Raw genomic sequence first — 22,257 nt, forward strand, 5'->3', positions numbered from 1 at the left:
GCTTGGTCGCGGCCGGCCACCACCACCAATCAGCGAAGCGGTGTTTAAATTTGGCGCCAATATCGCTGATTGGTCACGGCCGGTGGTTGCGACTAATCAGCAGAGCGGTGTTTAAATTTGGCGCCAATATTGCTGATTTGTCGCGGCCGCCGACCGCAACCAATCAGCAGAACGGCGTTTAAATTTTGCGCCAAAATCGCTGATTGGTCGTGCACGGCGGTCGCGACCAATCAGCAGAGCGGGGTTTAAATTTACCGCCCATATCGCTGATTTTTCGCCGGGGAGTGGCGCTGCCTGTGCGGGTACTTCCGCTGCGAACAGCTGGGAGATGAGCGGCTGCTCGCAGCAGAAGCATCCCGACCGGCGGTGCCGCTCCTCGGTCCTCCGTTCACACTTGCCGTTGGGAGATCAGAGCGTTGTTTAAATTTGGCGCCAATCTCGCTGATTGGTCGCGGCTGGCATCCGCAATCAATCAGCAGAGAGTTGTTTAAATTTGGCGGCAATCTCGCTGATTGGTCGCGGCTGGCAGCCGCGCCCAATCAGCAGAGCGTTGTTTAACTTTAGCGCCAAGATCACTGATTGGTCGCGCTCTCCGCCCGCGACCAATCAGCGAATCGTGTTGGTGAGGACCGGGGAGCGCCGCTGCCTATGCGGGTACCTCCCCTGCGAGCAGCTGGGAGATGAGCGGCCGCTCGCAGCAGAAGTATCCCGACCCACAGTGCAGCTCCCCTGTCCTCCCTTCCGCATGGAGGTCAGCGGCGCCGGCGGTCGAGGTCCTTCTGCTGATACCGGCCGAGAGATGAGCACCTCGCGCCGGTCATCTCCCGGCTGCATCTCCGTCCCGCAGATGAGCCGCTAACGGCCGCCATCTTTTTTCAGAAATCTCGCAGCGCTGATTGGCCGCTGCCGGACCAATGAGCGACGCGGGATTTCCAAGACAGAGACAGACAGACAGAATAAGACGATTATATATATATATAGATGACCTAAGTGTGGCATAATAATGATCCGCAACTACAGATTATTACCGCTCTCTTGTCTGTATGATGAAGAGATACAACTTGTTACATCTTAAACCCCTCTCAAAGCATTGGAGGAGGGATTAGGTTTCGTAAGGTAATGTCACGTTCCACTACACCCAGGTTGGGGAATCTTTTTTTCTGCCAAGGGCCATTTGGATATTTATCCCATCCCTAGGGGGCTGTACAAATTGTTCACTAACTCTGCCCACAAAGTACATCCTGATGCTGGCGCTGGTGTCAGGACATAATCTTTCATTGCATTCGCGCTCTCTCAGAGCAAGAAGAAAATAATGGGCCGGCGACAGGCAAAATACAGCTGCCGGCCTAACCACTGCGGTCCCCAGGAATCTGCCCGGGGGCCGGATAAAAGGTCATTGAGGGTTGTAAATGGCCCTCGGCCTGAGGATCCCTACCCCTGCACTACACCAATACCAATGCAAACCTAGTTTTTTCTTAAGGCAGCTTTCACATAGCAGTGTTGTGGTCAATACGTTGTGCTAGTAGTACTCATGAGCCCAAACCAGAAGCGGGAATATAACACATAAGCGCAAAACTTTCCATTGTATCTTTTCTCACTGTTGGGTCCTATTTTTATTGCAGATGCAAAGTATTGAGCAAACTGCTGCAATGTGATAGAGTAGGGGTGGGGAACCTCAGGCCCATGGGCCATTTACGGCCCTCGATGATCTTTTATCCGGTCCCTGGGCAGATTCCCAGGGGCAGCAGTGCTTGGGTCGGCAGCTGTATTTTGACGGCCACCTTCCCATTAATTTCTTCTTGCTCTGAGAGCACACACACGGTGTTCACTACTGAGCACTGAGGCACGTTCAATGAAAGATTATGTCCTGACACCAGTGCCAGCATCAGGACGTACTTTAAAGGGGTTTTCCCACGAACGAAAGTTCATTTTAAAAATTGTCTTTGTGTGACCGTGTACAGAAATACCACATCTCCTGGGCGGGGAGGAGGCAGAAGACAATACTGACATTACAGCAGGGGATTCATTTTGTGAGGTAAAATATTTCACTGTCTGTTTTTAACCCTTTTCCGACCCAAGGCGTACTAATACGTATCTGTGCCCTGGGACTTATGGACCTGATACGTATTAGTACGCTCTATCTTTAAAGCGGCACCGCGACCGAATTCGCGGTAATAAAATTAAAATTCCGGTGCCATCTTACCTCAGGGTAGATGGCGCCGGCATCTCGGGGAGTGGCGCACCCCCCCCACCCCCCGCACCCACGATCCCTGTGATTGGCTGTTCAATTCTGAACAGCCAATCACAGCATTTCTCACTGTTTCCGGCAATCAGATTGCCGGAAACAGTGCTGTGCAGCCTAGGATCGGTGCTCCTAAGAGTGTTTTTTTTTTTTTTCCCACTTTTTCATTTTTACGAATCAATTTGTGAAGCACCTGGGAGTTCCAAGTGCTCACTATGCATCTAGATAGGTGCCTTGGGGGGGGTCTAGTTTCCAAAATGGGGTCACTTGTGGGGGAGCTCCAAAGTTTAGGCACACAGGGGCTCTCCAAACACAACATGGCGTCCGCTAATTATTCAAGCAAATTTTACAAACAAAAAGTCAAATGGCGCTCCTTCCCTTCCGAGCCCTGCCGTGCGCCCAAACAGTGGGTTTTCCCCCACATATGGGGTATCTGCGTGCCCAGGGGAAATTGCACAACAAATTTTGGGGTCTATTTTTTCCTGTTACCCCTGCGAAAATAAAAAAAAATTGGGTCTAAAGTAACATTTTTGTGAAAAAAGTTAAATGTTCATTTTTTTCTTCCACATTCCAAAAATTCCTGTGAAGCACCTGAAGGGTTAATAAAGTTCTTGAATGTGGTTTTGAGCACCTTGAGGGGTGCAGTTTTTAGAATGGTGTCACTTTTGGGTATTTTCTGTCATAAAGACCTCTCAAAGTGACTTCAAATGTGATGTGGTCCCTAAAAAAATGGTTTGGTAAATTTTGTTGGAAAAATGAGAAATCGCTGGTCATCTTTTAACCCTTATAGCTCCCTAATAAAAAAAAAAAAATGTTGGTTCCAAAATTGTGCTGATGTAAAGTAGACATGTGGGAAATGTTATTTAACTATTTTGTGTGACATATCTCTCTGATTTAAGGGCATGAAAATTCAAATTTTGAAAATTGCTAAATTTTCAAAATTTTCGCCAAATTTCCTTTTTTTTTCACAAATAAACGCAAGTGAGATCGAAGAAATTTTACCACAATCATGAAGTACAATATGTTACGAAAAACAATCTCAGAATCAGGGGGATCCTTTGAAGCGTTCCAGAGTAATTACCTCATAAAGTGACAGTGGTCAGAATTGTAAAAATTGGCCTGGTCATTAACGTGCAAACCACCCTCGGGGGTTAAGGGGTTAAACAACATTTTACCTCACAAAATGAATCCTCTGCGATCCCCTGCTGTAATGTCTGTATTGTCTTTTGCTCCACGCTTGGGGTAACAAAGTAAATCATAGGATGATATGTAAATATTTCTATAAGCAATATCTTGTAAATGACTCTCTCAGTTTATGTGACTACGACCATGCTGGTGGCTTACACTCCGTCTCTTTCACCCTAGCAGCAGTCTAGTAACCAGACGAAAGCCTCCAAATACAGGTATTTTTCTCTCCTATATCATGTTTGGAAAATGATGTAGAAATTGCAAGAAAGCTTTTGGATAAGTCTATTTTTAGTGTTTTCATAGTCTTTTACCAAGGGTTACTAGTTAGTTACTACTAGTTTTCCAAGTTACTAATTGATAAAAGCAGACTAAGAAGTGAGCCTTCACTCCTCAATGTCACTAACATACAAGATGTTCTGCTCTGTGTATAGAAAAGGGCAATCGGTAGAATTCTAGAAAAAGAACCTTGGCTGATGTATGGTGCGCCGTGGTATGACTTCAGTATGATGCTCTTTCCCTTTCCAAACGATTAATTAGCAGCTCCAATATCAACATTTATAGGGAACATGCAGCCGGAGCTGTAGAACAAAACACAGTGCTCAGGCCATCACCATTCTTCACGAGCTGCGGTGCTCTGAAGACCTGTCAGATTATAATAAATGGAAATGTCACAACATTGTAAGCAAGGGGCCGTTCGGCAGATCTGAGCTGCCCTAAAAAAGTTTGTTTCTACTAAAGCTCCTACAATTGTAAGGTATAAAATGTCAAAGCATTTTTGGGTTATTTTCCTCATGTAAGCAATATTAGGATTGTACAGATGGAGGTTTTGAGAAGTTTCTGTTTTCAGTGGATCTGCTCCAAAATCCTTTTCTGAAAATGCTTTGAAAACTCCTCTTCTACTGAATGGGAAATCGACCATGAGGAATTTTTTTGGAGCTTTTTTTTTTTCTTTTTCTGAAGAGATTTTGAAAAACACCTGGTGGTGGAAAAAAAAGGCCCTGAAAGAGATCCTGATAGAATGTATAACAAAATAATCACTCTCAAATCAAAAGCCTGCAAAAATGCTAAAGTAAAAAAGCTCTTTCTAAAACAAAAACAGCCTCTGTCAGAACAAAGCCTTATGATTTAGATTATCAAGCGATGTCTGGACATTATAATGTTATGAAGAAATATAATTTTGCACACTTGTACATTTCCTTTTTTTAGGTGGGGGAGGGGGTGATAGTAGCTACGTAATTTTTTTTATGATAAATCAACAGTACAAGCAAAGATAGGACACTTTAAATTAGAATATATGTGATCAGGGAAAGTCCTTGTTTTCCCCACTGATCATTCACTTGATTTTTTTTTTTGTCTCCTGCACTGATCATTTACTTTTGTTAACTACTCAGGTCTGTCTACAGGTCTGTCTACAGGTCTGTCTACAGGTCTGTCTACAGGTCTGTCTACAGGTCTGTCTACAGGTCTGTCTACAGGTCTGTCTACAGGTCTGTCTACAGGTCTGTCTACAGGTCTGTCTACAGGTCTGTCTACAGGTCTGTCTACAGGTCTGTCTACAGGTCTGTCTACAGGTCTGTCTACAGGTCTGTCTACAGGTCTGTCTACAGGTCTGTCTACAGGTCTGCCTACAGGTCTGCCTACAGGTCTGCCTACAGGTCTGCCTACAGGTCTGCCTACAGGTCTGCCTACAGGTCTGCCTGTAGTGAGGGATCATGTTACACCTGCTGCCCATAAGGGTGAATTTACACATTGCAAATTGTGTTGCAGAAATTTCTGTTACTCCCCTAGGGAGAGGTCATCCATATGCAAGTCCCAGACAACCCCTTCAAGTCTTGGTTTGAGAATACTTCATACTGTAGTAGCCTTTGTGAGTTTAAAATAAATTAACAGCCACTTACACATTTAATAGCCATGTGTAAAAGTCCATGTTTATTACAGGGATCCTAAACATTAAAAAATAAATATGTATATGAAATTATTCTCTATAGATGAGCCAGAAAAAACTTTCAGCAAGCTGCAGACACAAGTGTTACTTGCGGATTGCAGACATGAAGGCAGTCTTTTCCTCCAAGCGTTCTTTATCTTTGGCTAGAGTATGACATCGCAAAAAATGAGAAAGTTTAGAAGGCGATGCAGCTTAGCCCATAATGATGAATTATTGCCGCTCCATGTCATGGGATGGATTATGCCTCGAGAGTGTGGGTTTTATTATTTATTTTTATAATTTAAGTTTAGTTAGTGTTGTTATACATAGTTTTTTTAAGTGTAAAATGCAAATTTGCCTTTTATTGGTGGCACAATGTCTTAGCCAGTAGATGGCTTTATCTAAGTAGATCTATTATTCTTTTTATTGCTCCAGTGCGTTCTTCTGTACTTTATTCCTCCTCTCTTCCCACTCGGGCTCACAATCTATTTTCAAGATTGTTGCTTTTTGGGCTATTTAGCTTCTTAAAAAACAGCAACAAAAAAACAGATCAAGACAGCAATAAAAAAGTCATCTGTATCCCAAAATGGCACAAATTAAAATGTCAACTCATTTCACAAAAGCCCTCCAGACCTTATATGGGGCCATCAACGAAATAAATGTTATGACTTTCTGAATATGGTGCGAGAAAATCGGTTTCAAGTGTGGGAAATATATCAGGTATAAATTTGGTTTTGCTATAATTGTTCTGAGCCACAGGATCAAGTTAGTAAGTGAATTCTGTATACTGCACAGTGAACGTCATAAAAAATAACCCCCAGAATTGCTTTATTTTTTTTATCAATGTTAATCAATCAAATATATTTCACCGAAAGGGGGCCATTAAAAAATACCTAGCTGCAAAACATAATTCTTCATATATCTATATTGGAAGATCCCTACTTATTAGAAAGGTACCTTGACAATAATCTGACCTCACAATATTCCCCCTGGTTGGGTGTGGGGATCTGAAATGGAGGACCCCACCAAATGAACTCAGAATTCCCTAATAAAGTATATGATGATGTGTTTTCTAATGTGCTACATTCAATTGTCGTGTATAAAGTGCAGCTGTCCGTGTGCATATTACTATCTAGCTGCTTTTTTCACTATATTTTACCTGCTCTAAAAACATCATTAGTGCATATAACATACTTCTCACATATATGCTTTATGGGGAGGTTTTTTTTTAAAATCTGCAGTTAGCTGTTGTACTCGCACACAAATGGAAGTATATTCTCCGATTCCAAAAAAGAGGAAGGTTTTTACCTCCTTTAGTTACAAATTGAAAAATGCATTTTCTGTAAAGCCAAATGCAGAAGTGATATTAGATGTTGCAGTATGTGAGATTCACCACTAGTCGGCAGTATTGTTCTACTTCATAGTCGAGCTCGGCTGCTATGCAGAAGCACCAAGTGATTTTTTTTTTTAGGCTTATTTTATTATTTCCTTTGTAAAAGCAATATAAAAAAGATGAATTTGCATCCCATAATAAATAATAGTCAACTTGCACCAAATATTCGACATTTGGTTTGTGAATTGCACAGTTTACCTAGTTTTGGTTTCAACATTTAGTTTCCTGAGCATGAGAAATGTGAAATTCCAGCAGATGGATGCATTTGTGCAATGTAATACATTCTGCTCATGTATGTCTTACCCAATTTTTTTGTATATGCAAAACCTTTACAGTAAAGAGGAGCAACGTACGGTGCATTCTGATAGTTACGGTATTTCTGTACTTGAATGATCCGCTGGCAGGTCTTTAGTTCAGTATCTTGTGTGTTGAGGTTTGGATTCACACACCCTTGGCTGATCATAGAGATAAGGCTATGTTCACACCTGCATTTGGGAATTCATGTCCACAAAGGATCTGATGCACAACTGACTCAAATAGTAGCAGAGGGGCCCTATTGCTTAATTTGGGGTCTGTCTGGGTTTCATTAATTCTATAGCTTTTTAGAATGGTGATAAAGTGCATCATGCAGCATTCTCTTCCCTTTCTATTGATGGACACATGACAGAACTCAGATGGTCATCATATTTAAAGGGTTATTCCCATCTTCATTGTTGGATATTATATTGTGTCTAAAAAAGCACTTTTTGCAATTTGCAAATTATTAAAATATGGAGCTGTTTTTGAGATATTAACACCCCTACATTTTTGTTTATAGCTCCTTATGTAGACAACCACCACTCTTGTGTAGCTTGTAAGTACTGTGCTGAAGCTGGCCGGGTTTAGGAGCTTAAGAGCTAACCGCACACACTACCTATACCAGTCTGCTTCAGAACAGTGCTTACAAGCTCAATAGAAAAAAGCTTGTAAGCTCTGCACATGTTCTGCTCTCTAGCAGTGGTGGTCGGTCTCCAAGGCAATGCGCTGCAAGCAAAAGAAAAGTGTTTATCTTAGGAATTGCTTCAAATATTAATAAGCAGTACATTTAAAAAATGCTTGTATTTACAAGCACTATCCAACAATACCCAGATATGAAGATGGGAATAACTCTTGAATGGTTTCTTGCAACAATTCTTCTGTCACTTGTATTACTAGGCAACTGCTGTAAAGATGGCCCCATAGTAGTTGATGGGATCCCTTCTACTTCCGTTTACTTCAGTTAAGCACCAAATCCCTTTTGAACATGAATTTTGATTCTGTTCCTGAAACTGAACCGAAAAATTGACTTTCCGAACTCAAAATGTGAACACAACCTTAGTTTGAAGGACAAGATTTCTGCTTTGTGCATGCCATTGTATGTAACCTATGCTGTGCACATAAATAAGCAGTAAATGTGTCCATCCCTGTCTCTGAACTTCAAGTCACCTTTATGGATCCCATTTTTCAAAAGATAAATTTACCCAAATATACATTTCGTATATCTAGTATGTATTTGAGAAAGGAAAACAAATGAGTTATTATTTCCAAAGAATTATTTGCTTTTTTTTCCATATTCTTGTATAATTATTACATAATGATTGTGCTAGATCCCGCTGTAATGTGTATTTGTATTATTAGTAAATGCTTTCTATTTAGTGCATTACGCATAATGCGGAATTATAGCCACTTGCTTTTTCATGTATTTGACAAGAGACACAAATGAAAATGGTAGATTGTATATTTAATTGTATTCATTTGTAGTCAGTGTAAATAATGACTTTTTTTTCTTTTATCTTTTACCCAATGAAGACATGACTGGTATCAAACAGAATCCCAGGTCATCGTTACTGTAATGATGAAGAATGTGCAGAAGGAAGATGTGCACATACAGTTTGCTGAGAGACAGGTAAGAAGAGACATTTAATGAGAATATCTACCTGCAACAGATTCTCCACAAAAGCTGATGATGTATTGTACACCGCCATTATATGTTCAGTGCGGCGCAGCTAACCGCTGGGGGAATGGAGGTAAATATGAGAAATAAAGGTGTTCATAGCCAGAGTTCTCTCATCACCATGTGACATTTCTGTGCTTAGAAACCTTATCAGATGCTGTAAGGAAGGGAATAATTATCACATTTATGGGTGCAGATCCCCAGGGCAGCTGAGAAAAGAAATTGTATCTTATTCAATACAATGCACTCTTGGTATTGTGTACTGGCTTTTTGTTAAACATATTATGTAGCATATTATTAACATATTTTTTTTTTAGGTTTTCTTTTCTCTATTTGACAGTTTATATATATATATATATATATATATATATATATATATATATATATATATATATATATATATATATATATATATATATATATATATATATATATATATATATATATATATATATATATGCTGGATTAAAGTTCACAATTTTTCCTTGAACTGGAGTGATGCCTGATTTTTTCCATTTATCTATATAGATAGATATTCATATATAATCTGCAAATATCGCTGAGAAGTGATCTCTCCAAATCAAGAAATATGAGCTTGAGTGGCAAGGTTTCAGGACATATATACGTGTGTATACTGTATATAGATAGACAGATTAAGATCCTGAAATTTTGCCATTTTCAAGCTCATACTTCCTGATTTGTAGAGAACACTTTTCAGCAATCTCCTTATCATCACAGACGTGATACAATGGCAGATAGCTAACACCTTTTGAACACAGTAAGCAGCATTCACAGTAGCTGATTTCACAACTCGCCTCCTCCTCCTCCTTCTTCCCTGTACATTGACCACTGCACAGATCATAGAGCATGCATAGAAACTTCCTTGGAAAAGTTTGACTCCGTTTTAGACTCTTGCTGGCCATGATTCTTGTGATTGATGTAAAGCATATCTGAAAATGCTATTAACAGCAGCTCAGGCAACATGGCTGCTCCCATAATTATGTACAGGAAATAGAATAACAAATCTTTGATTAAAAAATAAATAAATATTTTTTAACTTAAATATCAATCTAAAATAGTTGTAAAGGGTCATAGTAGCAGGAGCACAAAACAGACAACCTGAACATCAAGGGAACGTACGCTGCTTCTGACAACCAGCACCTTGACCAGCTATTCATTGAGGCATATGGGAACCCTGAGAGTCTGTTAGCAGTGCCAGTGGGTATCTGACGAGAGCTGTAGACCTCTGCCTGCTCTGCTTAGTCGGCTAATTAGTGGGCACACTCTTTGGACACTAGTTGACACTCGATGCATTTTTAATCTAAATTTGTGGCTTTGATCAGTATGTAATATTTCCCCGTTTTCATCCCATTACTTTTACCATCAATGCTCCCCTATATATTTAGTGATTTCCCTGCTAGTTGACGGCATAGTCGCTAAATTAGCAGTAATTCTATTAGCACTGGGGGCATGTAAACACATTTGACAATTCTGTGTCTACTCTTAGTAATCTGTAGTTGGCAGCGATTTCTCCTTGTGGCTTTCTTCCAAAAATGAAATCTGCGTAGTAAATATCACCCGCTTTCCATTTTATTGCTCAGCTTGTCAGTGCCTCATATATTATGTTGGTCCGCACCATGATAAGTTTTAACCATAGGTTTAACAACAATTCTTCATTATTTTCGCGATACGCTTGTGTATTTCTTTTCTGCTCTTATGTTTTTAACATCTCAGCGATAGCGGTGCTTATTAATAATTTTTCCAATTACCCAATAGCCGGGCCGATCTTCCTTTTAGCAAACATTTCATGTCATTCTCATTTGGAAGCCAGAAATGTAATTTGCTAATAAATGGCTCATTATTACTGAGGTGCAAGATGAGAATTCATGGATACATGGGTCATTCCTAATGGATATTGTAATAGATTGAAAGTTTGGGACTAAATCTCTTCAATTGTGTCTATTTGCAATTACAGCTTTATTATAGACTGTGGGAAAAAATCCATGAAATGCAAAGTTTTATACAATTTTCTGCAATAATGTATGGATGAATGTTTCTGTTAATAACTATTCATACATTCAGACATACTGGTACTCAGAATGATTGTCCCATCTAACCAGCAAAATTTTAAGGCTATACAATCACTTTTAGTTGGGATGACACTGATAATCAGCAGTCGCTTGGCAATCATTTTGCATAGATCGCAAAATGTGGAAGAACAGGGTTATGTTAAAAGACAGTGTAAAGCCGCCTTTCAGCTGTCCTCTCACAAGATGGATTTGCTTTAGAGAAGTCCACAGCAAAATTTGACCATGGATTTTACCGGATTTGTACAGCCACCTTCAGGAGTGAATTGATATAGAGTTATTGAGGAACTCCGATCAATATTTTTTGTCTATTTTGTTTTTACCAAGGCAAGGACAGCTCTACAATTAAAAAGCTCATGAGCATATTTCAGCTTCATGAAAGCTTAGGGTTGTGTGAAGGGCAAGTGCCTAGGGCGGCGCATTGTGTGGGGTGGCGCCCAACTTACAAAAAAAAAAAATAAAAAATTCTCGACTCTTTGTACTACACACAAGCTGCATACAGAGGGAGAGCGAAAGGCAGTGCTCCTATCACCCTTTGCAGTATCAAAAGAGCCCTGCACTGACTGGAGTTCCTGCGGACAGCAGCCCCTACTCTGTCAGTCAGAGAGCAGACTAAACAGCCTAATGCCACAGCCCCACTATCAGTATTTGGTCAGTATTTTTTCTCAGGAGTGGGAGCCAAAACCAGGAGTGGGTGATAAATGCAGAATGTGTGACTTGTTTCTATTATTATATCTTTTCTCTGATTGTTCCTCACCTGGTTTTGGATCCCACAGTATAAATGATAAGTGTCATGTTACCAGTATGTTCACTCTGAGTGAAATATGCACTGTGTGTCATACGTCTGTGTGCATGCTGTGTCCGGTGTGCTAACGATGTGTGCATGCTGTGTCTGTTATATAAGTGATGTGTGCATGCTGCGTCCAGTGTGTTAGCGATGTGTGCCATACATCTGTGTGCATGCTGTGTCCGGTGTGCTAGCAGTGTGTGTCATACATCTGTGTGCATGCTGCGTCCGGTGTACTAGCGATGTGTGTCATACATCTGTGTGCATGCTGTGTCTGTTATATAAGTGATGTGTGCATGCTGCATCCGGTGTGCTAGAGATGTGTGCCATACATCTGTGTGCATGCTGTGTTCAGTGTGCTAGCTACGTGTGCATGCTGTGTCCGTTATGTAAGTGATGTGTGCATGCTGTGTCCGTTATGTAAGTGATGTGTGCATGCTGTGTCCGTTATGTAAGTGATGTGTGCATGCTGTGTCCGTTATGTAAGTGATGTGTGCATGCTGTGTCCGTTATGTAAGTGATGTGTGCATGCTGTGTCCGTTATGTAAGTGATGTGTGCATGCTGTGTCCGTTATGTAAGTGATGTGTGCATGCTGTGTCCGTTATGTAAGTGATGTGTGCATGCTGTGTCCGTTATGTAAGTGATGTGTGCATGCTGTGTCCGTTATGTAAGTGATATGTGCATGCTGTGTCCGTTATGTAAGTGATGTGTGCATGCTCTGTTTGGTGTGCTAGCGATATGTGTATCTTATATCTATTGTGTAAATGATATGTACAGTATGTCTGTTGTGTTAGTGGCAGGTTTGGAATGTTTCAGTGATGATACCTTTGTATGCTGTTTTTGATGCTGAGTGGCATGGGGCCAGGACACACTTTTCCCTCTAACTCTTTACTGTCAAAATATGCCCTTGGTTACAAAAGTCTCCCCATTTTGTGAATGGTTAAATAAAATATTTACATTCTTATACTTTGAAGCAAATTTGTCACTAGGCTTTTGCTGCCCCATCTTAGAGCAGCATGATGTAGGGGCAGATACCCTGATTCCAGCGATGTATCACTGGGCTGCTTGCTGAATTTTTTTTTTTTAATCACTGACTGTTTTATCTGCTGCAGATCTACCAGGGCTCTGAATGCCGAGGTCTGTATAACTCAACCATACCACTGTTTGGCAGGTTTCTATGTTCTATTGTGCATAAGCAGAAAGCTGCCAATCTGTGGCAGGGCCTGGTTATACAGAGCTCTTGAATTTGGAGGACTATATAGCTGTATTTCTACTAGTCTTCTAATGATAATCTCCTACTGATAAGTCCTTTATCAAAACTACAGCAAGTAGCCAAGTAAGTGACACATCACTGGAATCAGGGTCTCTGTCTATACTTCATGATGCTCTCAGATTAGCTGCAAAAACCTGGTGACCGATTTTCTTTTAAGAGTATCTATCAATTAAGAGGTCTGCCATTTCATAGGGATATGTTACAAGTGTTGATCATTGGGCGTCTGGCAGCTAAAATTCCCACTTATCACTAAATTGAAGGGGCGGAAACGCTGTCCCCCTTCAATTCTGCTTTGATCTGCACAACAACTCTTGGAAGAGGGTGTAATCAGTGTTTTGATTGTTTCGTTTATTTCATTTACACCACTTGCACTATGTATTACTCAGTGCTCATGGATCCTTTTTAATTGGTTTAGCTTCATATATTTGCATTTTGCAGCATGAAAAATGTATCCCTTCAAATTATGTCTGTAATGTAGTGGTAGTATAGGTGCATTAAAATACTTATCACACTCTTCCGGTTTTCAGTGGCACGCCGATCTTGTTCTGCATCACATGAATGCTCCTTTTCCTTGCCTGCGCACGCAGGGACCGCTATATTTGGCAATGCTGCTTCCACCAATGTAAGTTTATGGAGCCTCAGAATGAGACACCTTAACCTCACTTTGATAAAGTGACTTCCAGTCCACACACAAACCTCTGTGTAATCCGGCTAGTGTGATTTTTAGGTAATGTATATTGCGCCTCCACTAATTTACAGACACATGTAGGAGAGATTAGGAGAGAATATTATTGCTGGTATTCTTTAAAAGGGTAATCTTAAGTTGTGTATTGATAATCACAGTTTCCAACCTTCTTGGTTGTTAGATGGAGGTAGGGGGGTTATCTCCTCCTTGAATGATCATTTTGGTTGGGTTCCTTCTGTTAAGTTTGTGCCTGCTAATGTGACACAGCAACATCTGTCAATGCTTTTTCTGAAGTCTGCAGTTATCACTATATTTCCATATAGACATAACAGTACCTTTTGATCAAGCGAGCAGTGATTAGGAAAACTGTTTGGAAACTGCTGATGCTAGGGGCTAGTGATTGCAGGACTGATAACAGCAGCTCAGGTTCTGATTGGGAGAGAGAGATATGCAGCTAATTGCTGTAAAGAGTGAATGGTCTGGAGAGGAGGTGGCTGGGCCAATAGGATTTAACTCCTCAGCCTGGAATGTATCTTCTGCTATACTTTGCCAGTCTCTGGTCGTCAATCTCTTTGGAAGCAAGCTGTACACTATGAAAAATAAATTCTCTCACAGAAGGAGAATGACAGGAAATAGAAAAAGCAAGTCAATTGCAATTTTGTTTATTTTCATGTGGTCTACCTATACCAATTTAACAGCATGGGAATAACCCTTTAATATCACTACTTAAAGGAGTTGTCCACAGCATTATTTTCCTAAGGGTGTGAGCTATTTTTGTAGTCTAGTCATCACAGTTCTTGTGCCAATGTCCTCTTCTGAATTCTGAAAGACCCCACTCTTTTTTAATTTTACATTAATTGTTGGGGATAAGAAAAGTGCTATACCCACTAGTAGTAAGCTAGGAGGAATTATAATCGAATTTAAAAGATTTATATAAAAAACAAATTTAAATGATCTGTATAGTAGCAAACCAAAGTAATATATAAAATGCCCTAGACAGCAGACTGCTTTCTAGAATATTTTCTATATTTCGTTGGTTTGTATACAGTTCATTTATATTTTTTCATTGTTTTATATATATTTCTTTTAATTGGATTTAAATCCCTTCTAGCTTATCTGCATCAGATCCCCAGGCACAGTCGACATCTGTTACCTAGAGATTGGGCTATACAGCTGCTTCTCACCGCTTCAGACTACAGACACCCAATTAGGTGAGTTTATTCCAATTTTTTTATGGACATGTTTTTGTTCCACCTAACATAGATTAGACTCTTTTTCTTCTCCTTTTTGAGTGCCTCTTTACCATATGTTTATTGACATGGACAGTTTCCAGACCCATCTACTAGTGGTCTCCATTGCATAAACTCTGTGTATGTCAGGGGAAGCTAGCACAGGCACACTGCCATACATTTTGTGAAATGATGACAACATGGACAACCCTTGTTCATGTAGTCATGGGTAGATGTGGTACTTTACTTTTGGCAATATGGTGCTATTATTTGGTAACCGTATGATAGTGTTAGCCTGCCATGGTATGGTACATGATAGTTTGTGAGAAATCATAATGATCATTTGTGAATGTTGGCAAATCATGGCGATGGGGAGTATTCGGACTTAGTGCCAGGGCCATCATGAGGTGCAAATACGGCCCAGTACATTTCTGCATGTGAGTTGTACCTCTATGCCTGAAATTATTTCATACAGATGCATGCATATGTTTTACTGTTGAAGTTATACAAAATCCAAAAAGGAAAAAAATACAGACGGCATCAAGTAGCAGATTATAGGAGAAATCTTGTTGTGTGAGCAGAAAATGGGGATTGTTTTCAGACTGTGCTCCAGAATGCTTTCATTCAGCAAAACAGCAAGGTGAAACTAAGAAATCAGTAAGGAATTCAAACATGGTATGTTAGAAAGGGGTTTAATTAAAAAGCTTTTCTGGTAATAAGAATTTATCACCTATGCACGGGATAGGTTATAGCTTCTATATAGGTGAGGGTCCGACCTTGGAAACCCCCACCAATCACCGTTATTGGGCAAATTTGTTCCCTGTTCAAATGGGGTGGCAGTGTGTGTGCTTGACCCCCAGGCCTTTATTTCTCTGTGGGACTGCCAGAAATAGCAGCATGAAAGGAGTGGCTGGTTGAGCATGTGTACTGCTGTTCTTTGCTAAATGAAGAAGCAATGGCTTTTCCAAAGCTGTCCAAAAATGATCTCTTTATTTTTATATAGCAGGGACAGGTTAGTAGTTTTGAAAGTGAAAAAGTATCCCTTTTATTGGGATCTGCAACAGGTTTGCAATTCTCATTATAAAATTACAAAGGCTTTTTATCAAGCTGTCCAAAATTACCCCTTGTCATGAACAAAAAATTAGCCCTCTTTTGTTTCATGTTTGTGTACCATCAAGAGAGTATGCCTCCCAGGGGCAGTACAGTATAGCTATACAACACACTGGACAAGTGCAGGAGATGTTTGTGGCATAATCCTCATGGTATAAAAATATGATGGTTCAGCCAAGCATTTATCTGGCAGAGTATGGCCAGCAACAGCAGCATACAGTATAGCACTATAAGGCTAAGTGCCCACGAAGCAGAAATGCTCCGGATTTTTTCTGCATCTCCCTGGCAGGAAAAATGTATGCGGGTTTTACATGCGTTTTTCCTGCCAGGTAGAAGCGTTTGTGAAGCTTTTTTGCATGCATTTCCGCATGCGGGTTGTCGAGCACTTTTCAAGCGATTTTAGCATAATTTGGAAAAGTGCTTGACAACTTGTTCACACTATATAAATCCATGCAACCGGCATGCAAGTCCACGTTTCCGCAAAATTAATGGACATGCTGCAGATTATCATTGGGGGCCATGTGGCACGTATTACCAAGCTTTTTTTTTTTTTAGCGTTTTCGCTGCGGAAATTCCGCGGCAAAAGCGCTTGAAAAACGCATAGTGGGCACGCAGCCTAAAACACAATGGTCAGCCTGGAGATGTGTGGCAGTGGCCACATGGTAGAAAAATGTGACAGGGCAGGCAAGCTGTCTGGCTGTGTATGCTCAGGCAATGTAGTCCTGCAGCAGCAGTATTACAGAATGAGGTGATGGACAAGGGAGTAGATGCCCGGCTAAGCCTATTGACAAATGGAAGGTTTTGCCATGCTTGCGGTGACTAACATGGTCTGCTTGGATGCGCCAAAGCCACAGCCATGCTGAATACCCTCTCCGACAATACAAACATACTGTATCTGTAGCTGCATCCACAACTTGTTGTAGCCCTAACGCTGGAATATGTGGGTGAGCGCTGGTTATGCTGAGAGGTGTCTCTTAGTCAATCGTACAGTCGGCAGTTATCAGCTCAGCCACCGAAAGCTTTGCAGAGCAGGTAATAATCATCCCTTTGCTTGGTAGTAACAATACGCCTTTCATCCCACAAGCATTCCAGCATATACAGTGCCTACAAGTAGTATTCAACCCCCTGCAGATTTAGCTGGTTGACACATGCGGAATTAACTTGGCATTGTGACATTTGTACTGTAGATCAGCCTGGAAGTGGGAAATGCACTGCAGCAAATTTTGTTTTTGTTTTTTTAAAAACGTTAAAAGTTAATTCAGAGTGTCATTTATTATTCAACCCCTCAAACCACAAGAATTCTGTTTGGTCCCCCAAAAGTATTAAGAAGTAGTTCAGGCACCAAGAATAATGAACTTCACATGTGTGGATTAAAGATCTCTTTTGCCAGCCTTTTCTGACTATTTAAGACCCTCCCCAAACTTGTGAACAGCACTCAGACATGGTCAACATGGGAAAGACAAAGGAGCATTCCAAGGCCATCAGAGACAAGATCGTGGAGGGTCACAAGGCTGGCAAGGGGTACAAAACCCTTTCCAAGGAGTTGGGCCTACCTGTCTCCACTGTTGGGAGCATCATCCGTAAGTGGAAGGCTTATGGAACTACTGTTAGCCTTCCACGGCCAGGACAGCCTTTGAAAGTGTCCTCCCGTGCCGAGGCCAGGCTTGTCCGAAGAGTCAAGGCTAACCCAAGGACAACAAGGAAGGAGCTCCGGGAAGATCTCATGGCAGTGGGGACATTGGTTTCAGTCAATACCATAAGTAACGTACTCCACCGCAATGGTCTCCGTTCCAGACGAGCCCGTAAGGTACCTTTACTTTCAAAGCGTCATGTCAAGGCTCGTCTACAGTTTGCTCATGATCACTTGGAGGACTCTGAGACAGACTGGTTCAAGGTTCTATGGTCTGATGAGACCAAGATCGAGATCTTTGGTGCCAACCACACACGTGACGTTTGGAGACTGGATGGCACTGCATACGACCCCAAGAATACCATCCCTACAGTCAAGCATGGTGGTGGCAGCATCATGCTGTGGGGCTGTTTCTCTGCCAAGGGGCCTGGCCATCTGGTCCGCATCCATGGGAAGATGGATAGCACGGCCTACCTGGAGATTTTGGCCAAGAACCTCCGCTCCTCCATCAAGGATCTTAAGATGGGTCGTAATTTCATCTTCCAACAAGACAACGACCCAAAGCACACAGCCAAGAAAACCAAGGCCTGGTTCAAGAGGGAAAAAGTCAAGGTGTTGGAGTGGCCTAGTCAGTCTCCTGACCTTAACCCAATTGAAAACTTGTGGAAGGAGCTCAAGAATAAAGTCCACATGAGACACCCAAAGAACCTAGATAACTTGGAGAAGATCTGCATGGAGGAGTGGGCCAAGATAACTCCACAGACCTGTGCCGGCCTGATCAGGTCTTATAAAAGACGATTATTAGCTGTAATTGCAAACAAGGGTTATTCCACAAAATATTAAACATAGGGGTTGTATAATAATTGACCCACACTTTTATGTTTAAAATTTAATAAAATTCAACTGAGCAACATAACTTTTTGGTTTGTAAGATTTATGCTTCTGTTCATAAAACCTACTCTCGTTTGCAGTTTGAAGGCTCTAACTTATTTGCATCTTATCAAACCAGCTAAATCTGCAGGGGGTTGAATACTACTTGTAGGCACTGTAGCTTGCCATGCTCGCCAGCACTATCAAGGACCCCATCGGTTCACTTTTGTCACCTTGCTGTGACGGTTGGTTGTCATGGCCAATGTTGTTGTCACTTTGATTCTGTCAGACTTGTCTCTTGCCAACCCATTGTCTCCTTCCACATGCACCTGCTCCTCCTACTCTTGATCCTCTTTCACATTTTACAGCATGTTAAGTGGACTTTGAGAGGAAGCATACTCTGAACACAGCATGCAGTAGAGAAGGAGGATGGTGGTGGTGATGATGACAACGACCAGGTACTGCTTAAGTGTGGCTTTGGTGGCAGAAAAGCGAGCGTGGCGAGAAGGGGGATGAGGACAACTTGAGTCTTGCTCTAATTGCGGTCGGCTTGATTTTTCCAAACGAGTAGGTGATGTTGCTTCATGTGCTGATGGAGAGCTGTAATTCTTAGTCTATACGAGATCAGGATGTCCATGGCTTTATTTTCCTTTTTCAGAACCTGCAAACATCAGGCAAAAGAACTTCCACACACGAGAGGTTTGCACGTACGACTTGCCACCACTGCAACTAGATCTTTCCGGCGCTGTTGAACCTCCCCCACTCACAGCATATGTGGCATTACCTGTTCCAGAGCTGACCACAGAACAAGCAGATTTTACCCCAGAGGATCTTTTAGCGATATGTCTGGACCCATGTCTTTCTTGCACAAAGGTTGAAAGTTAATCTATTCCAGTAGATCAGTTGGAAAAGGTTTTGCTGGTGAAGTATCTGCCTTAGCCCCTGGGGTGCTGTGAGTTAGGGGTCCAAGGGGCAGACCAGAAACGTGTTATGGCGGCCAAAGATATGGAATCAAGCAGAATAGCTAGGTGGGGTACACACAACAGCCAAAAATATTGGTGTTGTGGGTATGTGTTTCCAATTTAAAGGTGTGCCAAAACAGATTAGTACAGTTAAAAATCTCGATTTATTGTAATTATTTATTTTCAAGTTTTTGGTTAAAGCAAGTTAAATCCCCCTCACTATGTTACAGCAAATGCCAATAGGTAGGAACATGGCAGCAAAATGCAGTAAAATCCCACAGTATATAAGTGCAGGGTGTACCGTTGCCAAATTGGATTAAAATGGGTATGTAAAATGTGTGCAATGTTTTCACAATATATATATATATATAAATATTATGATATATTGTTGTGGCGCTTATGCTTGTTAAATTTAGCTGGTAAAATACTTATGCAAAAACTAAACTTTTTTATATATATATATATATATATATATATATATATTTTTTTTTTTTTAATAGATATTTATTTAAATTCTATTGCCAGCATTATTGATATGGCATGTACAGTTGTTAAATTGGGCTAGTTAAAACCTCAACTTTTTTTATTTGTTTTATTGGACTACTACTGAAAATGCTGGGTAGATTGATGTCCCAAAAGCAGGGCACGTATGTACAGGCCTTTTCTGTTGGACTATTACAACAAGTAAGGAAGTGTCCAAAAAATAGACACTTTGATGTACACAGGTTTATTCAAATTTCTGAATTTTGCTCTTTTAACAAAAAATTACAACAAAATGGCAAAATAAATACAAAAAAAAGGTTCTTGGCACTTTCCCTGACACATAGGCCTTGGTTTCAGCTTTTTTTGCTCAGTAGCACAATTAGGACAAAGTGGTATTAAACTGCCCTTCTTGTTTGCAATGTGCCAAGAATAAAAAAATGGTGTTAAGGTGCTGTAAGACAGTATATCACAAATCATTCAATTCACAGTCACACTGACTGTGCAGGTCCAGAACCTCCCTATCACTTGAATCTTTGTATTGTATCACAAACTGAGACAACCACTCACATTTTCAATGTTTTTCAGCCCTACAGTAGTACACCACTATCAGATTTAGGCCTTTATATCCCTCTCTGTAATGATGAGCTGTCCCTGTCCTTATCTTTGATATTCCCTGTGATAGCCCCCCTTGATCCGCTGTGCTAGATGTCATAAGCCTGCTTATTGGCTAATGCAATCTTGAACAGTGAGTGAGGCATACATTTTTTTTCTGTAAATCCTATCAAATCACTAATTTCTTGAATTCGCTTGGACCTGCTAATTTCAGCAAATTCAGCTCAAAGTTGATTTACAGTGGATTAATGTACAGCACATGTCGGGGGTGGGTGTATGGAACTAAGTCTGCGCCATACTGTGCAGGCGTGTGCTGTTTTACACAGCCGACTACCTGCTAATCTCTGATCATTGCTGTTAACTGTCAATGATCCTGGCAGAAATGCATCTCACCCTGCATGGTCACTCCATTACCATCCTATCATGACTGGAGAGAAATCTCTCTATTAGGCAGACTTGAGCTTACAAATCTTTTACAAACCTTCTGAATTGGAATTTGGAACTTTTGATCTATACAATATAAAGGGCTAATGTATTGTGTTGTCTGTATCCTCTTTTACTGCAAATAAATCTAGGCAGACATAAGAAAGCAGCAAGTAATAAGATAACTAGCATATTACCTGTTTGTATGTGCTTGTTAACTAATTCCCACACCTTGGATTCAGCCGTCTGCAATTTTAGTAAAAAGGTATACGGCCTTGGGTTTCAGTCTTTCATTTTCTTGTTATCCTTCTGTTTGTAAAGAGCACATTTCTGACATATCTGTTCACTTCTTAAAAGTGACACACAGTAATCTGGTGGTATTATTTAGTCCATAATTTGCATTATCATTTAGGGGTTTGGGTTAATCTATGTGCAGTATACAGATTCTGGTCAGTATAGTGTGCCCTGTATCTCCCAGTAGATCACATGAAGGTTCAAACACCAGGACCTGGCTGTCCACTAAGCAGAATTGCCCGGTATAGATGGCGGTTTTGTATTTTCCACGCTGGAGTGTCGCTTTAAATGTTAGTCCCCTGCCTCCGGTCATATACTCTTCACCGGTTTTCGGCACTGCTACGGTCCCGTGACGCCATCTTGTGAACCCAACTTCTGTCTGGCCGGAAGTCAGACGCTACATCACAAGCGCTCAATCAAGGACAGCCCTGGGAACAAACAGTCACCGCTCATTACAAAGTGTAATCACTGTTATCACTCCCCTGCAACTTGACTGACATCCTGCTCTGTATACACATGCGGCTGAGCTGTCTGTCAGTCAAGGTGCAGCGGTAGTGATTACAGCCTTGCTCACAGCGTACTGAGCGGTGACTGTTTACTGCTCCGGGGCATTCCTGATGACTGGAAGGGAAAGGCTGCAGGGAGAATATAGCTTAATTTTCGCCCTGCAGCCATACTTCCAATTACCGTATTTTTCAGACTGCAAGACGCACTTTTTTCCCCCAAAATTTTGGAGGAAAGTGGAGGGTGAGTCTTATAGTCCGAATGTATATATGTATATTGTGTATATATGGTGGCTGTGGGTGGTGTGGGGGAGCGGCAGCATCGGTGGAGCGGGCACAGGAGGCAGGAACTGCCTGCAGCAGCCTACACTGTGCCCGCTACTAAAGAATATGAATATTCACTGCTCCCCACGCTCATGTGGGTGTGGAGCACTGAATATTCATTTTCCTTAACAGCCGGAACACTGTACCGCAGCGCGGCTCCTGCAGCAGGTGGTCAGCGTGCCCGCTATTAAAGTCCATGAATATTCACAACAACCCACGCCCATCGTTTGTAGTTAATATTCATGAACTTTAATAGCGCGCTCAC

General features: G+C 41.2%; 1 protein-coding gene across 4 annotated transcripts in view; it reads left to right on the forward strand.

Annotated features, from left to right (window-relative positions):
- SUGT1 (SGT1 homolog, MIS12 kinetochore complex assembly cochaperone) overlaps window positions 1-22,257 on the forward strand; it is a 123,289-nt gene that overhangs the window by 41,014 nt on the left and 60,018 nt on the right. For 3 of the 4 annotated variants that reach the window (XM_073663934.1, XM_073663935.1, XM_073663932.1), the window contains exons 9-10: window positions 3,608-3,645; window positions 8,575-8,671. In XM_073663934.1, the coding sequence (XP_073520035.1) occupies window positions 3,608-3,645; window positions 8,575-8,671 (135 nt within the window). The remainder of the gene's footprint in view (window positions 1-3,607; window positions 3,646-8,574; window positions 8,672-22,257) is intronic. The other variant, XM_073663933.1, reaches the window with a different exon arrangement.

Source organism: Phyllobates terribilis, unplaced genomic scaffold, assembly GCF_046119375.1.
Source record: "Phyllobates terribilis strain yellow unplaced genomic scaffold, ASM4611937v1 Scaffold_2__4_contigs__length_985480577, whole genome shotgun sequence".
In the NCBI taxonomy this organism is placed as follows: domain Eukaryota; kingdom Metazoa; phylum Chordata; class Amphibia; order Anura; family Dendrobatidae; genus Phyllobates; species Phyllobates terribilis.